Here is a 16,526-nt window from a genome sequence, read left to right on the forward strand (position 1 = left end):
TCGCTTTACCTGCAAAGTTTATTGCATAGAGCACACATATGAAGGTTTAACAGTGTTTCAACGTGTGAAATTTGTGCAGAAAAATATCAGAAACACATTTTGTTACAATGATTGCCTCTGCCTTTTATATAAAAGAGATTGTGTATATAAAGTTTTAAAATCTAAGGCACCAAGCTCTGATCTATAACAAAGGTAACAGTACTCTGAATAGCAAAGAACTAGGGAATCAGAAAGAATAACTACTTCCTTTTACTAATTCAAGACTGGTGGCTACAAAGGAAGATGGGCCTGCTTCCAGCTATTTGTGATCCACCAGGAAACTCATTAGCATCAGGACAACCAATCTGAATTCAAGTTTTAGTCAATCGTTTAAGCATGATTCAGTGGATTTCAGGAAACATACATTCTGTGTACACCTGTGTGTACGTATACGTGTGTGCATGTCCACTGTGTATGTGCTTGTCTACAGCGGGGACCAAAGAAAAACACTGCTCCTTTACACACTTGCAGCCGGCAAACAAATTTTGGTTCCACATCTCAAGCCTGAGTGTATACTGAATGGCAGGCCTGGAGAACATAAGCAGAAAAAGATTATACACGGTAAACATGTCGAGGAATTGAACATACCCCATCAGACAACAGCCAAATACTGCCTTATGTACACAATAGAAATAACATGTTCTTATAAACCTCAATATGTACTTCCAAAATGAAATGCTGACAAAAGCAGGAAAGATGAAAAAAAAAAAATTACACCTTCTAGGACCGCCAGCATTTGAAGGTACCAGTGTCTGTGCTCAGGACCGGCAGACTATGGCAGAGTTAAAAACAAACATACATTAACGATAAAATGTGATTCACTCTATCTTGCAACTTTCTGTTTTTGTATATTAAGAACAATCCAACGAAACTTGTGTGAGGAATCTTGAGACCCTTAAGACCCATTATGTTCTCTACCAGACTGAATGTGAGTTTTTATTGCTAAATTAAAGCAATTGTTGGGGCTGCCCTAGTGGCTCAGCGGTAAAGAATCTGCCTGCCAATGCAGGAGACATGGGTTCGATCCCTGGGTCAGGAAGATCCCCTGGAGAAGGGAATGGTAACCCACTCCAGTATTCTTGCCTGGGAAATCCCATGGACAGAGGAGCCTGGTGGGCTGCAGTCCATAGGGTTGGAAGAGTCAGATACGACTCAGCGACTAAACAACAAAAACAAATGTAACTGTTAAATGCAGTAAACATGATTTTAAGATTTCAAATAGGTACTGACAAAAAACTTTTCTTTTGGCGTAAGATTCTCTTAGCATTTTATATATGCTTAAGAGTGAACATTTTATAAAGACACATTTGATACACAAATGTGTTGGCATGAAAATACAAGAATGACAGACAATGGAGATTTTTACAGCAAAATAAAATGACTCTTTACTCAGAACCCTTGCTTATGGGCAAGACTCAAGATGATATGAGCATCTTCTGAGATATGTTAAGATGATTTTTTTTGAGTCATTTTCTTTGCTGGGTTCATGTAGGAAGCAGAGAAATTTTGAAAGGTGGGCCCGGAGGTCAAAATCCAGAGTGAAGAATGGATTCTCTTCTAGGCTGGACGAGGTTTACATATCTGACCAGAGGGAAAAAGAAACGAAACGTTTATTAGTGAAGATGCTGGTTCCATACCAAGTGGATTCTTGCCCCACACTGAGGCTGGCCTGGGACCCTCAGCAGCAGGCCCCCCACCCCAAGTTGCTGCCATACTGGTGCTCTTATAAATGCTCCCCAACCTCCAAATGGGTTGAAGCTGCCTCTCAATTTCAAACAGAGCTTCTCAAGGAAAGAAAAACCAAGGCCTTTTGGTTTTGGAAACACAAGCTGAGGGACTAATTCCAAAAAATTCACCAACCCTCTGTCCTAAATTGGAGAAGGCAATGGCAATGCACTGCAGTATCCTTGCCTGGAGAATTCCATGTACATACAGAGGAGCCTGGCGGGGTACAGTCCATGGGGTTGCAAGAGTTGAACATGACTTAGCGACTATACCACCACCACCACCGCCCTAAATGATCTGTGTGCTGCAGAGCAGCCAGTGGATCAGGAGTGCAGAGGAGTCCACTGTCTGAAATGAACCTACTCTGTGTATTAACAATTGGTCATGTCATGAATGTTCTCAAAACTAACTTAATGAGGGGCTCTTCAACCTAGTTTTAGACCCACCACTGTCTTCTCCCTCACCTCCAAAGTTACACGGTGCCAAGCCCTGGCACAGCTGGAAACAGAGGAGGGTTGAAGGTCAACTACCTTTCAAACGAAGTGGAAACAGGAGAGGGCCTTACCTGATGGAGCTGGCACAGATTTGCTTCTGTTTTTGTTGTCTATAGGTGGCTGGTGACTCAGGCAGGATGTCACGGAGCCTCTCAGCTGGAGTTTTGGGCTCTCAGGAGGGAAACTGGACACAGGTGGTTCTGTCTCTCTTGAGAAGTTGATGATTCGGTCACACACCCACTTCTGAACCTCTGAATGTGAACTCCTGGAAGGCCGCATGGTGCTGCTGGTTTCCGCCTTTCCAGTTTTTGCTGCTCGGTTGGTTGGTCTTTTGGTGGAGGATCTGGAACGAGATATTTGGTTATAATCCTGATTGTCCCCAAACCAAGGCTTTGCCTGACAGAAGCTTTATTATTTTCTTAATACACTAAAACTCAAATTCGAGGATAACTGTGGTCCACAAAATTGATGATAGAAATAACTGAAGAAGTTTAGAAGAGTTTAACCTTCAAGTCAAATTTAGCTAGATCATGAATTATCTGAGTTATTTGGTCTCTGGGATTTAAAAAAAAAATCAGTTTCCACTTCTGAAATGGTGGTATTTATGGCAGAAACTGTGATGTCACTTTCAAGGTTACACTATAAAATGGCTCCCAGATATCCTTCCTCAGTGGCAAGTAACATTCTTTTTCAGGCAATCACCCAATGAGCCTTCCTTTCTAAGAATTTGGTCCTGTTCTTCTGACCTTATCTCTGCCCCTCAGTTTCCCAAATGTACAATGAGGACTTTAATATCATGCCCAGAGTTGCAATGGGAATTTAGACAGATAAAATGTCTGTTATACTGCAGTCACTCAACGTCCCCTTCCCTGATTGTATGAGACAACATTAACCAGTGTGAATAAAAACTCAGAATGCAATCAGGTATTTCTGGGTTGAATTTACGTTCTGCCCTTGAACTGTGGGATGCTGGGTTGAATAAGGCTCATAATCTCTCCATTTCTCAGTTTTCTTTCATTAAAAAATACTTTTATTTTTTAGATGTGCTGGATCTCTGTTGCTACACAGGCTTTTCTCTAGTTGCGGTGAGCAAGGGCCACACCCTCGTAGTTGTGGCAAGTGGGGCTCATTAGCTGTGGCCTCCAGGCTCTAGAGCACAGGTTCAATAATTGTGGTGCCTGGGCTTAGCTGTTCCATGGTAGGTGGGATCTGCCGGATCAAGGATCAAACCCATGTCTCCTGCACTGGCAGGCGGATTCTTCACCACTGAGCCACCAGGGAAGCCCATGCCTCAGTCTTCGAGTCTGTAAGAATGGGGATGCTTATCCTTACTGAGTTTGTTCCTGTAAGTAGAGCACTTGACATAGTGTTTGGGACAAACTAAGAGTTCAGTCAGTAACCTTGTGCATCCTTCTGAGGATGCCACTCATAACCCCTCCCAGGTGTACTCTGATGAACTCTGAGTGACTCACCTGGTACTCTTTGTCTGATTCAATGGGTCTTTCACTCCTTTTTGTCTGAAGGTTTTCATGTCAGTATTTAAAAATGCTTTTGTCTCTTTATGGATGTGGCTAGAAGTCACATCTAAAAACTTGCTAGTGTTCTTCACATTTTTAACATGTGTTTTTGGTTTTGGGGATGAATCCACGCCATTTATAGTAGCTAGAGGGAAAAAAAGAAAAGCAGCAAGATTAAAATTGGAGTTTCAACAAGAAAGACAAGCAAAGTGAAGGCTGTGAGCCTGCCAGTCTGGGCAAGCGATGTCTACCTGGAAGACAGGAGTTGTCTGGAGGCAGGACTCTGGGGAGGCAGGGTCAGGCCAAAAGCCCACTGTGCCCTGAAAGCACCAAGGGCCACCTTGAAGGAACATGCCCTCTCCCCTCTGCCAGGAGGTAATGGTGGCTAGAGGGCAGGACGGCTCCGTGCTTCTTCTCCCTCTTTCCGACGACCCTCTCATTTTAGTCTCACCTCTGATCTGAACCTTTCTCAATGGCCTAAGGCCCAGCCTACCCCTCTGCTGCTCCTGCTGCTCTGTTCTAGTGACATTCTGGCCTAAATTCTTTTAGTGCAACCAGCATGTGGCAGCACCACCATCTGGCTCATGTCTGGCTCCCCAATGGCTAAGGTTCCTTGAGGCCCCAGTAGCTAGCAGGGTTCCCATGTGCCTGATACCCACTAAGACATAAAGGGTGGACAAACTGTGTTTTCTCAAATGCCATTACTGTGGTTCACACTCACTAGGGAATGAGACTCAACGATGTAACTTAGGGGCACTCACAGAACGCCAGGATCCTCATTTTCTCCCTGTGAGGCAGGGAGTGGCATTCTACCTGTGGTCAGTCATGAATGCCACACAGGGTCCTGAACTGTGAGATGCTAGTAAGCCTCACACTGAGCTGAGAAAGAGCTGCCATCTGCAGTCTCTCAGCACAAAACAAAAGAACAGTTGTCGTAGCAGCTAATATTTATTAAGAGTTTACTGTGTGTCAAGCACCATTCTTAGTACTTTGGGATCTCACTGCAATCTCATGCCCATCCCAGGAGAACAATATAAGCTTCCCCTTTTTCAGACAGGAAAACTGAACACAGAGAGGTTAAGTAACTTGCTCAAAGTCAAACAGCTCACAAGCAGAGGAAGTTTGGATGAACCTACACAGTCTAGCTCCTAAATGGTGATGAACAGAACTCAAAAGGCAAGCAAACCTGATGGATGCACGTCATCAAAGGAATCACCGTCACTTTCTGACTCGTCCTCATCATCTGCCTCATCCTCCTCATATGCATCACTGCTCAGTGTTTCTGTAGCCTACAATGAGAGAAGAAAGTCATGATTGCATCTAACATTCAATCATCCTGACAGTTATTTCAGAGAACGTAGATTTCACGCCTGGATTGATTGCTAACTTTTGTCATTTCAATTAAAAGGTAAAAAAGAAATCTAACCTCTTTAGCCCCAAGAATCTACAGAGGACAGGACAGGTGACCCAAGTTTTGTCTTTCAGCTATGGAAAGACAGCCAAAAATGGCAGACTTCCCTGAATGGGAGCCAAGGGACAACAGCTCTGGGATGGTGTAAAGGCTCTGCCTCCTTGGAGCCCTAAGCTCAGGTGGTGCCACGGCTAAAATGTTCTTGGCTGCTGCTTGAGGCAGGACTTCTCAAGCCAATGTGCTACCTGCTCTCTGAGAGGGTGATTGCCATCACTTTTCAGAAATGACATTTCTATTCTAAATTTTCATAATGATGTGAATGACCACAACTAGGCAATTTTAAATAGGCAAAATATCAGTTTTGTAGCTCAGATGGTAAAGAACACAGAATCTGGGGATAAAAGATCTGTTGTTTAGTTGCTAAGTTGTGTCTGACTCTTTCACAAGCCCAGGACTGTAGCCTGCCAGGCTCCTCTGTCCTTGGGATTCTCCAGGCAAGAATACTGGAGTCGGTTGCCATTTCCTCTGGGAGATCTTCCTCACCCAGGGGTTGAACCTATATCCTGCATTGGCAGGCAGATTCTTTACCAGTGAGCCACCAGGGAAGCCCCCCAAAAGATCTGAGAAGAATGCAAACCATCAAAAGACAAGACGTTGGGGGGAGGGATAAACAAATACTTATGAGAGACCCTGAAAGCACTAACCATAAAAGAAAAAACACTGCTAAATTTGAGTTCATTAAAATAAGCTTCAGTTCATCAAAGGACATTATGAGAGTGTGAGGCAAACTACAGCCTGGGGGCTGATACCTGCAGTACAAATATCCAAGGGGCTCAGAAGCAGAACTTGTAAATTCTCCCACAGATCAGTAGGAAGAATGCGAGTGACTGAATAGAAACTGGGGCAAAGGACTTGAAAAGACACTTCACCAAAGTGAATCCCCAAATGGCCAATAAGGGACTCAACTCCATTAGTCATCCAAGAATACTGATAAATTCCATGATGTGAAAAATCAAGAACATCTATGTAGCAGCAAACAGCAATAAGAAAAGATAAGCCACAAACTGAGAGAAGGTATTTGCAACACATACAAGCAAGAAAGGAGAAGTATCTAGAACATTTAAAGAACTACCAATAAGTAAGAAAAAGATAAGTCAGCCAGAAAGTTTTGGGCAAAAGACTAAACAAAGCATTCCATACAAGAAAAAACATGAAAGCTAACTAAAGATGGGAAAAAACATGCTCAACCTTTTTAATTATCAAGGAAATGTGAAATGTTATTTCATTAGCACCACAGACTGGCAAAAATTAAAAAGTTGGCAAGAATGTAAAACAACAGGAATTCTTATACACTGCTAGTAGGAACACACAGACTACCTTTGAGGCATTCGAATCTGGCTTTCTCGTCCGCTTCATAATTTCCTCAATTCTCTATTTTTTAAAAAAATAAAATTCAAACATGAAAACATTAAAAACAAAACACTGGTCCTGAAGAAGTTGATTATTTTTGTGTTCCAGAAGCAGACAATACTGCTGTCTGTGCCAAAGTCAATGCAAGATGTTGAGCCAGCAGCTGGGTGGGCACTTTCCTCCAAGCCCAGTTTCACAGTCGGTCATCTAGAAAACACTCTGAATGGTGACAGGTGTACTTGTTACCCTAACACAGAAATCCATATGACTTCTCACTCCTGATTTTTGCCAACGTGAAAATTTATTACTAGATTAAGCACATATTATTGCAAACCAATCAGAACTTGTGAACATGATTTTTGTCTAAACAGACCATGAGTGAAGCTGATGTTAATGAAAAGAATGCACCTCAAAGATGCAATGCTGTCATGGGTTTTGTTACTGGGAGTACATGCAGGAAGGCTAAGAGTTCCCTTCTTCCCTGAAGGTAAGGAGAGCTCTAGCTCTCTGGCCTCCTCAAGGTTACTGATCTCCCTTTGGAGAGGCCGGGAAGTCCCTCAGCCTGGTCTGAGGTCTTCCTTGCTCCCAGAGGAGACACATGGGTTGCACAAATTAAAGTCCAACCTTACAAAGAGCCTGCACCTTGGCCTCTCTGAGAAGCCTACACCTTCTGCTTCTTCAAGCTCAGTTGCTCCAATTTCCAGCACAGTTTAGAAAAAACTCAAAAAACAAACAAACAAACAAAAACCTCAAACTTCTACCAACCCCTACCATGACCCAAGGGATTCTGTTCAAAGGAGCTTTGCTGTAGAGAGACATCCCTGTGATGGTCATCAGTGGTCCACAAGGAAGAACTACGGTTATTAAGAGGAGCCCATTCTAGGGAGAAGGGGTCAGATCCTAAGATGAGAGAGTACAGAGGAAAAACAACCCCAGCTAGCATATCACTTGTCATTTTTAAAAACATAGTTTGGAACCATGTGCCCAACATTGTTTTAAACAAAGAATCAAATCCCCCCAACAGAGAAGAGGCATACCTTTTTTCTTTCTAATCTCTCCTGCAGATTCTGTAACATAATCCTCTCATGCTCCTTCTTGCGTTTGTCAGCCTCCTCCTGAGCTTTTATTTTGGCATCACTTTTCTAGGAAATTTGTATAAAAATATCACTGACTCTCAATCTATCTGAATGACAACAATGCAACAGTAAGATGTTATCCAAAATAAAATGTAACCTTTGGATTGAGAGTCATATATATAACATTCATGGATCATCAGTTTTCAAAGTGTTAGCAAAAATGTACAGAACTAGGCTAACTATTATGGCTAGAGATTTAGAAGGCATGTTAATCCCCTTCAGGACCTCAAGGTTGTCAGACCACTATCATTTTGAAATATGTGACTGTGTAGTCTTCCACTGACACAGGTACCAGGAGCCAAGTCTTACACTTCAAAAGCACCAAGAGTATTCTTAAAGATACTTTCTCAAGGAATGCAAATGCATAGTCATTTATGAAACATATAACTGATTTTGATAAGTGACACACTAAAACTGTTATATAAATTAGGCTATAATAATAATTTAAGCTGAATATTGTCTGAGCTCAGTTTTGGGGTTTACCAGGTGATTTAACTTACACTAGTGAGACATTCTAATTGGTGAATTGCTGAGGATTCACAATTTTCATCTGATCTGTTAGGGGGTGCAGGTATGTCACCACAGAATGCACGATTGGGAAATATCACACAGGATATTTAATCTCTGCGAGCAATCTGGATTTCTTGAAGCCAACCTGTAATATTTATGTATTTAAACTAGAGGACTGATGGTCTGTAATTTGCTGCTTTCTGCTTTTGTTTCACTTGGAAAAATCCTAGGATTCTGCTAATGGTAACGGAGGACTGACAGCAACACTGGGTAAAAGCTAGACCATAATGTAAAAATGCAACCAGAGCATGCAGCATCTGGCCATTTTCTTTCTTGGATAAACAGACTTTTGCTTTGGGTTTCTATTGAATTTTACAATCTGGTTCTCAGGGAGAGCCAGCAAACCTGGAGTTCTACTTTTTGGTCTTCTTGCTCCTGACTCTCTCTCTTCTTCATCTCCTTTGGTTGTTGTCCATCTCCAAATTTTGAAAACTCGTCTTCTTGACCATCATCCACTTTCTTTGCTACATCTTTCATTTTCCTGATGAAAATGAAATGAAATAATAATTCTTTTTATGTGCAGTTTTATAGTGAAGCTGCTTGTGTATAGTAATACAATTTATATTTACACCAGATTCCCTACATTTTGTTATTCCACAGGATGTGCATAATTTCACCTATTTAAATAGGGGGAACTAGCCTTTGAGAAGACAAAGATTTTTATCAAGTAGTGGGCTACTTTGCATCTTAAAACACAAACGCGCACACACACACACACATATAATCACTCCTTCTTAACTGCACTAGACATATGCTCACACCTGATCTCACATGGGGGTGTGAGAGAGGGAATTTACAGACGGGTCTGGTGGTGCTCAGAGGAGGAAAGTCCAATCAAAATGACTGGTATTCAGGGTTTTTAATGTGAAACTAGCTCTGTTTACATGAACTAATAAATAATATTCTTCAAGTTATAGGGTTTTTTGCTATTCAAAATGTCTCTTCCTTTCTCCCAAACCCATATAAGGTACATGGAAAGGATGACTGTGATTTAAAAATAATAGTTAAAAACAACATCAGTCATTATTCTTTGCAGGTTGTGGACAGAGGTTTACATTACAGGGACCCAAATCAAATGGGCCTCGAGTTCAAAGATCAAGAGACCTTTAGACTGAAGTAGCCCACACCTGTATTGGAGAAGGAAATGGCAACCCACTCCAGTGTTCTTGCTTGGAGAATCCCAGGGACGGGGAAGCCTGATGGGCTGCCGTCTATGGGGTCGCAGAGTCGGACATGACTGACGCGACTTAGCAGCAGCAGCAGCAGCAGCCCACACCTGTATGTGACATTTGCAGCCCGCAGGTCATTGGAAACCCAGTAAAACATAAGGAAGTATCTTTTCCAAGTTTACAAATTTGGGGGGATAACTTTTTCATTTCAAACTTACAAAAAAGTTTCAAGCAAAGTTGCTTTACCAGTTACTGTCTCTATGTGTGTGTATATATTATTTTTTATTAACTGTTTAAGGACTGAATTCTGAACTGAAAAGATCATATAAAGTATGTCACTGGTAGAAGGACACATCAAAAGGTAAACCGCTTGTGATTATGGATGACTTTGTTTTTTGCTTCTTGTGTTTTTTAGTTTCCTATTACACACATGTTAACTTTTAAGAAAGAATTGTCATTTTAAAAACCTTTAAAAAGAAGACTGTCACCGGGACAAATAGCAAACTGAATTGTATGTTGACCCTGGATTAGAAAATAAAATAATAAATTTCCTGATTTTAGTTATTAATACCCTGGTTACATCAGAGAATGCTTTTCTTCTTAGGAAGTATACAGGGAAGTATTTAGGAGGAAAGGGTCACGATGTATGCAACTTATTCATAAACAGGTTTACAAATTCTAAAGTTATAAAGGACTTTTGAAATAAAGAAAGGGGCTGACACCAGTGAATGCCAACAGCGACAGTCCTGGATGATCACTCAGGTGCTACTGCTGAGGGCTAGGCCCTTGACGTGAGTGCAAATCTCTTTATGCATCTTTACAGCACACCTCAAGAGCACATGACAAAAAAAAAAAAAAGAGCACATGACACAGGCAGACTAAAGAGGAACATGTACTCATCTATGCTAGCGTCCTGTCTGCTTGAAATGTTCCCCACACTGATTCACATTGAAGAAAAAGTCAGTTACTCTGAGAATTTATATACATCTAACTTAAAGCATGACTTTCAGAATTTGGGTCCCAACCAAGATTTACTGTATAGAAAGGATGATTCTGTGCCAACCTTTGTTCCATCTCTTTTTGTAGTCTTTCTTCTTTTTCTTTTTGCTCACGAGCAAGGCGTCGTTTTTCTGCCAAAATTTTTGTTGCCTCCTCAGCATTCTTAGGTCCTGGTGTGCCTTTATTACCAGACTCTAGTTTAAATTAACATGCAAATCAGTTAGGTTTAGCGAACCTACTGCCTCTATGTCCAATAAAGAGGTGCAAGACAATGTGCAATGTTAAAAAAAAACAACAGTATGTCCATGATATAAAATGTATAAATAAACTATAAATGATTTATTTAATAGCTTTTGTTCAAAAGCCCAATTCCTATGCCCTCATGGCCACCCCAAGCCACCAACAGAAGTACCATTCTGTTAACTTTTAACAACTACTTGTCCCCAAAAGAAATAATGTGTTCCTGCTTTGGTTTAGCTGTTTTGAGATACCTGACTAAATTACCTCTATGGAAAAAAATTAAGATGTACTGAATACGGAGGAAGATAAGCTTATGCTCAGTCCAAATGAGGTATAAATTTTTTTTTCTTTTTTGGCCATGGTGCACAGCTTAGGGGACCTTAGTTCCCCAACCAGGGAATGAACCGCGCAGTGAAAGCACCTAGTCTTTAACCACTGGACTACCAGGGAATTCCCTGAAGTGTACAAATCTTAAGTCAATTAAACAAAAATATATCCAGCATACATTCTGAAAATTGTGCATCATTTTTATTAAATAAATATTATTTCACTAAGTGTTGATAACAGTATGTTAATATATTTGGTTGATCATAAAGTGGCTAACTGTGGATAAACAAAGAAAGCAAGACTATCAGTAAAATAAGGTGACCACATGGAGGCATAGTATTTTAGTTCATGTGACAAATTTGTTTTAAATAAACTACATATGAAAATGAGGATTTTAAGAAATCAGGAATAAATAAATCATAATAAAAAGACTGTTTATGTTACAAAGAATTCACTGTGGAATTCCTTCAAAAAGCAAAATTCATAAGTGTATTTAAAATTAAGTAATGCAGGAGGATTATAGAAAAAGCAAGCGAATTCCAGAAAAACACCTATACTTCTGCTTCATTGACCATGCTAAAGCCTTTGACTCTCTGGATCACAACAAACTGTGGAAAATTCTTATAAATCAATTATATTTCAATTAAAAAAAAAAAAAAAACCAGAAACAGACTCCCAGACATAGAAAACAAACTTATGGTTACCAAAGGGGAAGGCAGGGGGGAAGGGATAAATTAGGAGTTTGGGATTAGCAGATACACACTGCTGCTGCTGCTGCTAAGTCACTTCAGTCATGTCTGACTCTGTGCGACTCCACTGACGGTAGCCCACCAGGCTCCGCCATCCCTGGGATTCTCCAGGCAAGAACACTGGAGTGGGTTGCCATTTCCTTCTCCGATGCATGAAAGTGAAAAGTGAAAGTGAAGTCGCTCAGTTGTGTCCGACTCTTTGTGACTGCATGGACTGCAGCCCACCAGGTTCCTCCGTCCATGGGATTTTCCAGGCAAGAGTACTGGAGTGGGGTGCCAGTGCCGTCTCCCTACTACATACAAAATAAACAATAAGGTCCTACTTGACTGCTTTCACTGCTGGGTTCACTCCCTGGTTGGGGAACTAAGATCCCCCCAAGCTGTGCAGCATGGCCAAAAAAGAAAAATAAAAGATTTATACCTCATTTGGACTGAGCATAAGCACAGGGAATTGTATTTAGTATCTTATAATAACCTATAATGGAAAAGAATATGAAAAGGAGTATCTATACATGTGTATCTGAATCACTTTGCTGTTTACCATAAAGTAACACAAAATTTGAAATCAACTACACTTCAATTAAAAAAAAAGAATGCACGTGATAGTCAAAAAACCAGTATATTTTTTAGAACCCACATACAGACCTGACACATGTTACGGTCTATGCATAAAAACTACCCTACAGCTCCTGATGGAAACCTGCTCAGCTACAAACGGCTGGATGTGCTGTCTCCAAGGATGGAAAATACCTAAGGGCCATCCACTATCAGAGCTGGAAGGAACTGCAGGGACCATCTAGACCATGGCATTCATCCAACCCATCTGTACACACTAAACATCAGTTCCAAAAATGGGGCTAAATAAGAAGTTGCAGCAAGAAAAAACAAGCATTGTGCCAGTGTGACTGGTGCAATGCTCTTTATTTTAAATAAAGTTTGCTTCCTATAGTTCTCTGAACTGGGGAATAAAGTGACAGTTCCCAGACTACCTTGAGATTTTCTGGTGGCTGAAATGAACTTGTTAGTGAAGGAACTCACCTTCACAGATCATATCCTTTTGGCTTGGAGCCTCAGAGTTGTTAATGGTGTTAGAAACGGCTTTGCTTTTCATTCCCATAGTACCTAATGCATTTTGTGCAAATACAGTACGCTGCGTAGGAATTACTTTATAGGAAAAACAAAACTGTGTCGATTGTTTTGACGTGCCGGGTGAAGGTGACGGGGGGCAATTCTTTTGAATTTGCCTACTGGGAAAAAGAAACAGTTAATGGAGGAAGTCTGGTATGACTTTATAATATATATGTACTGATTTTTACTGTACCATTTCACACACTATAATGTCTTGACATCATGATACGATATTTTATAATAGATAAAAGGTAAATTAATTTTTAAAGGCTTTTCCCTTTATATTTTCATTACCATGCATACTACATTATTTATGAAACACTGATGCGAGGTTTATCCTGGTAAAACATGTATCAGGAACAGCTGCAAATAAGCTACTTACCTAGCACTGATGGGAGATGGTGGACGCCACCTTCTTGTAGGAGATGATGACCATCTATAACACGGTATCTGCGATGGTGGTATGCGCTTCTTGGTAATAGGGTTTGAGGGCTGTTCGTCCATTTCTGATTTCTGAACCAATCAATATGATCATATAAAAAAATTACTAGTATTACCTTTTGTGGCTGCCCTTTCAAAAGAAAAAAATTCTGAATAAAATGCTCCTAAAATCCCAATTCTCCTTTCATGCATGAGACTTAGGTACAGACATTCATTCTTCCAGACTAACATTTTATATTATACAATTCAAACAGGTCATAGAAATAATTTAAAATAATTCTTTTACTTCAAAACTTAATTTTATTTGTAAAGCCTAACTGACCTCTGCGATAGTTCTCAAAAACACTCCTTCAGAGTTTAGAAACATAATTCATATAAACCACTATATTTTATCCCTTCTATTAAAAATGATCTATTATTCCAACTTTGGGGGGAAACTCTGAGACAATGAGTATCAGATAATTTTAAATCATTAAAGTGAATATATTTTATCATAGAATGCTGCATGTTGTGAAATCTGACCCATCATCATCTATACAACAAAAAATATAGATTTTAATAGAAAATCTGTCAATGAAAGGCACTTGTCGAACCTGTGGAGAATCTTTCACTTTACCTTGGAAGATATTTCCACGGTCACCTCAGGGGAGGTCTCCAGGGGTGCCTCCACACTTGCCTCAGAAGGCCCTTTCGTGGGCTCCTTGGGGAGCACCTCCACACTCCCCTCTGGGAGTGCATCCATGCTTGCCGCTGAGAACGCTTCTACACTCTCCTCAGGGGATGTTTCCACACTCTCCTCGGGGAGTGTTACCATGCTCGCCTCGGGAGATATGTCCACACTAGCCTCAGATGATGCTTCCGTGCTCACCTCCTGGGACGAGTCCATGCTCACTTCAGGAGATGGGTTCACACTCACATCTGGGGATGAGTCCATGCTCACCTCCGGGGATGGACCCACATGCGCTTCAAGGGATAGGTCCTCACTGGTCTCAGGTGATGTTTCCACATTTGCACAGGGTCCTTCCATGTTCACTTCTGGTAGTGCTTCCACACTCACCTTGGGGTGTTCTTCTGTGCTTACCTCTGGGAGTGAATCCACGCTCACCTTAGGGTGTTCTTTCATGCTCGCCTCCGCGAGTGCTTCCACATTCACTGCAGGGTGTTCTTTCATGCTCGCCTCCACGAGTGCTTCCACGCTCACCTCAGGGTGTTCTTTCATGCTCACCTTTAGGAGTGCATCCACTCTCACCTTAGGGTGTTCTTTCATGCTCTCCTCTGCAAGTGCTTCCACACTCACTGCAGGGTGTTCTTTCATGCTCTCCTCCGGGAGTGCTTCCACACTCACTGCAGGGTGTTCTTTCATGCTCACCTCTAGGAGTGCATCCACTCTCACCTTAGGGTGTTCTTTCATGCTCTCCTCTGCGAGTGCTTCCACATTCACTCCAGGGTGTTCTTTCATGCTTGCCTCCAGGAATGTTTCCACACTCACCTTGGGGTGTTTTTTCATGGTCTCCTCTGGGAACGCTTCCACACTCACTTCAGGGGGTGCTTCCACGTTCACCTGGGGGGATTCATCCAAGCTTGCCTTGGTGAGTGCTTCAACGCTCACCTCAGGGGGCACTTCCACACTTGCCTTGGGGGCCACTCCCACACTAGTCTTGGAAGGTATTTCTACCTTCTCCTGGAAAGGCATCACCGCTGTTGACTGGCGAGGCACTATGGTACTCTTCAATTCATCACTGCTATGCCTAAGCAGGGGGATGTTTACATACTGGATTACACTGTGGATGCCTGTGGATAAGTGAGAACAAAGAGTGAAATTCCACACAGGTAGAAATTTGACAAGACAGAAATGTACCATTAGCAGTATAAAAACAAAATCAGTCGTTTATTAGGAAATCACAGGGATTACACACCATACAGATATGTTTAGTGAAATGGATCACAGACACAAGGCAGAAACATCTCAAAGTTGGTACTTCAGAGGCACTACCACTAAAAGAGAAGCGTTGTGAAAGCAACAGAGCTCTCTAGATGAAAATAAGATGCTTCTCCAAAGCTGATGTCTGCAACAAGCATTTCTATTTTAATCACACTATAGTTCAGAATGATTTTCATAGACAATTACAAAACCTTGGACACTTATAAAAAGTAATCTAAACAAAGTCACCAGGGCCAGGGATTTTGCCATTACAGGTGATTACATAAGACACTCTATATATGATTATTTTAAGATAGAGTATAAACAAGAGCATCTTCTCACCCATACTAAAAACTGCAGTAAGACAGTAATCAGAATTGGAGGAGAAAATGGCAACCCACTCCAGTATTCTTGCCTGGAAAATCCCATGGACAGAGGAGCCCCATGGGCTACAGTCTATGGGTCGCAAAGGGTCAGACATGACTGAGCAACTAACACACAGTAATCAGAATGGGCTGGATCTCCAAGGTCTCTTCCAGTTTTAACAATCTAAATATTTTTAGCTTAAGAAATGGAAAAAATTATAGTATCTGGTACTAGTTAGATGGAAGAAAGCGATAATACTAATGTTGGGAACTAGGCTGGGGGATTGGCACATGCTCCATGGAAGCATTTTGGCAACAGTGTATCAAAAGCCACTCTGAAAACTATATATTCTTTGTTCCAGCAATTTCACTTTTAGGTTATCCTTAAGAGAAAATTAAATTAAAAAATGAGTATGTATGTTGTTACTTAATACAGCATTGTTTATAATACTGAAACAACTGAAAATATAATCTAAATAGCCAACACAAAATTTGGACTATACTAAGGCAGTCATTAAGAGTAATAATACGCTATTTTTGGACACAGAAAACGGTATATTTTGAATCTAAACAAAAGCAGGTTATGACTGCACTTTATTAAAAATATATAAATGCAAATATTCAGTTATCAGTGAGTACTGGGATAACAGGAAATTACATTAAATTTTTTTTCACTAAATATTTATTGGTTTAAATATTTATTACTTTAAAATACACTTTTTTTGTGTGTGGGCCTCACCATGCAGCTTGTGGGATCTTTGTTCCCTGACCATGGATCGAACCCACAGCCTGGGCAGAGAGAGTGCAGTATCCTAACCACTGGACTGCCAGGGAAGTCCCTAAATATTTTTAAAAAGGTATTTGATGGGAGCTTTTTTAAGACTT

At 41.0% G+C, this 16,526-nt stretch overlaps 1 protein-coding gene across 1 annotated transcript in view; it reads right to left on the reverse strand.

Moving 5' to 3' along the window:
- LOC112445177 (MAP7 domain-containing protein 3-like) overlaps nt 1–16,526 on the reverse strand; it is a 35,478-nt gene continuing 18,952 nt past the window's right edge. The window contains 11 exon segments of the mRNA XM_024988771.1: nt 1–1,620; nt 2,330–2,601; nt 3,731–3,920; nt 4,962–5,064; nt 6,564–6,617; nt 7,634–7,738; nt 8,648–8,783; nt 10,535–10,664; nt 12,825–13,033; nt 13,297–13,427; nt 13,972–15,146. Of these exon segments, the coding sequence (XP_024844539.1) occupies nt 1,613–1,620; nt 2,330–2,601; nt 3,731–3,920; nt 4,962–5,064; nt 6,564–6,617; nt 7,634–7,738; nt 8,648–8,783; nt 10,535–10,664; nt 12,825–13,033; nt 13,297–13,427; nt 13,972–15,146 (2,513 nt within the window). The 3' untranslated portion in view covers nt 1–1,612.

The sequence above is a fragment of the Bos taurus genome, chromosome X, assembly GCF_002263795.3.
Source record: "Bos taurus isolate L1 Dominette 01449 registration number 42190680 breed Hereford chromosome X, ARS-UCD2.0, whole genome shotgun sequence".
In the NCBI taxonomy this organism is placed as follows: Eukaryota; Metazoa; Chordata; class Mammalia; order Artiodactyla; family Bovidae; genus Bos; species Bos taurus.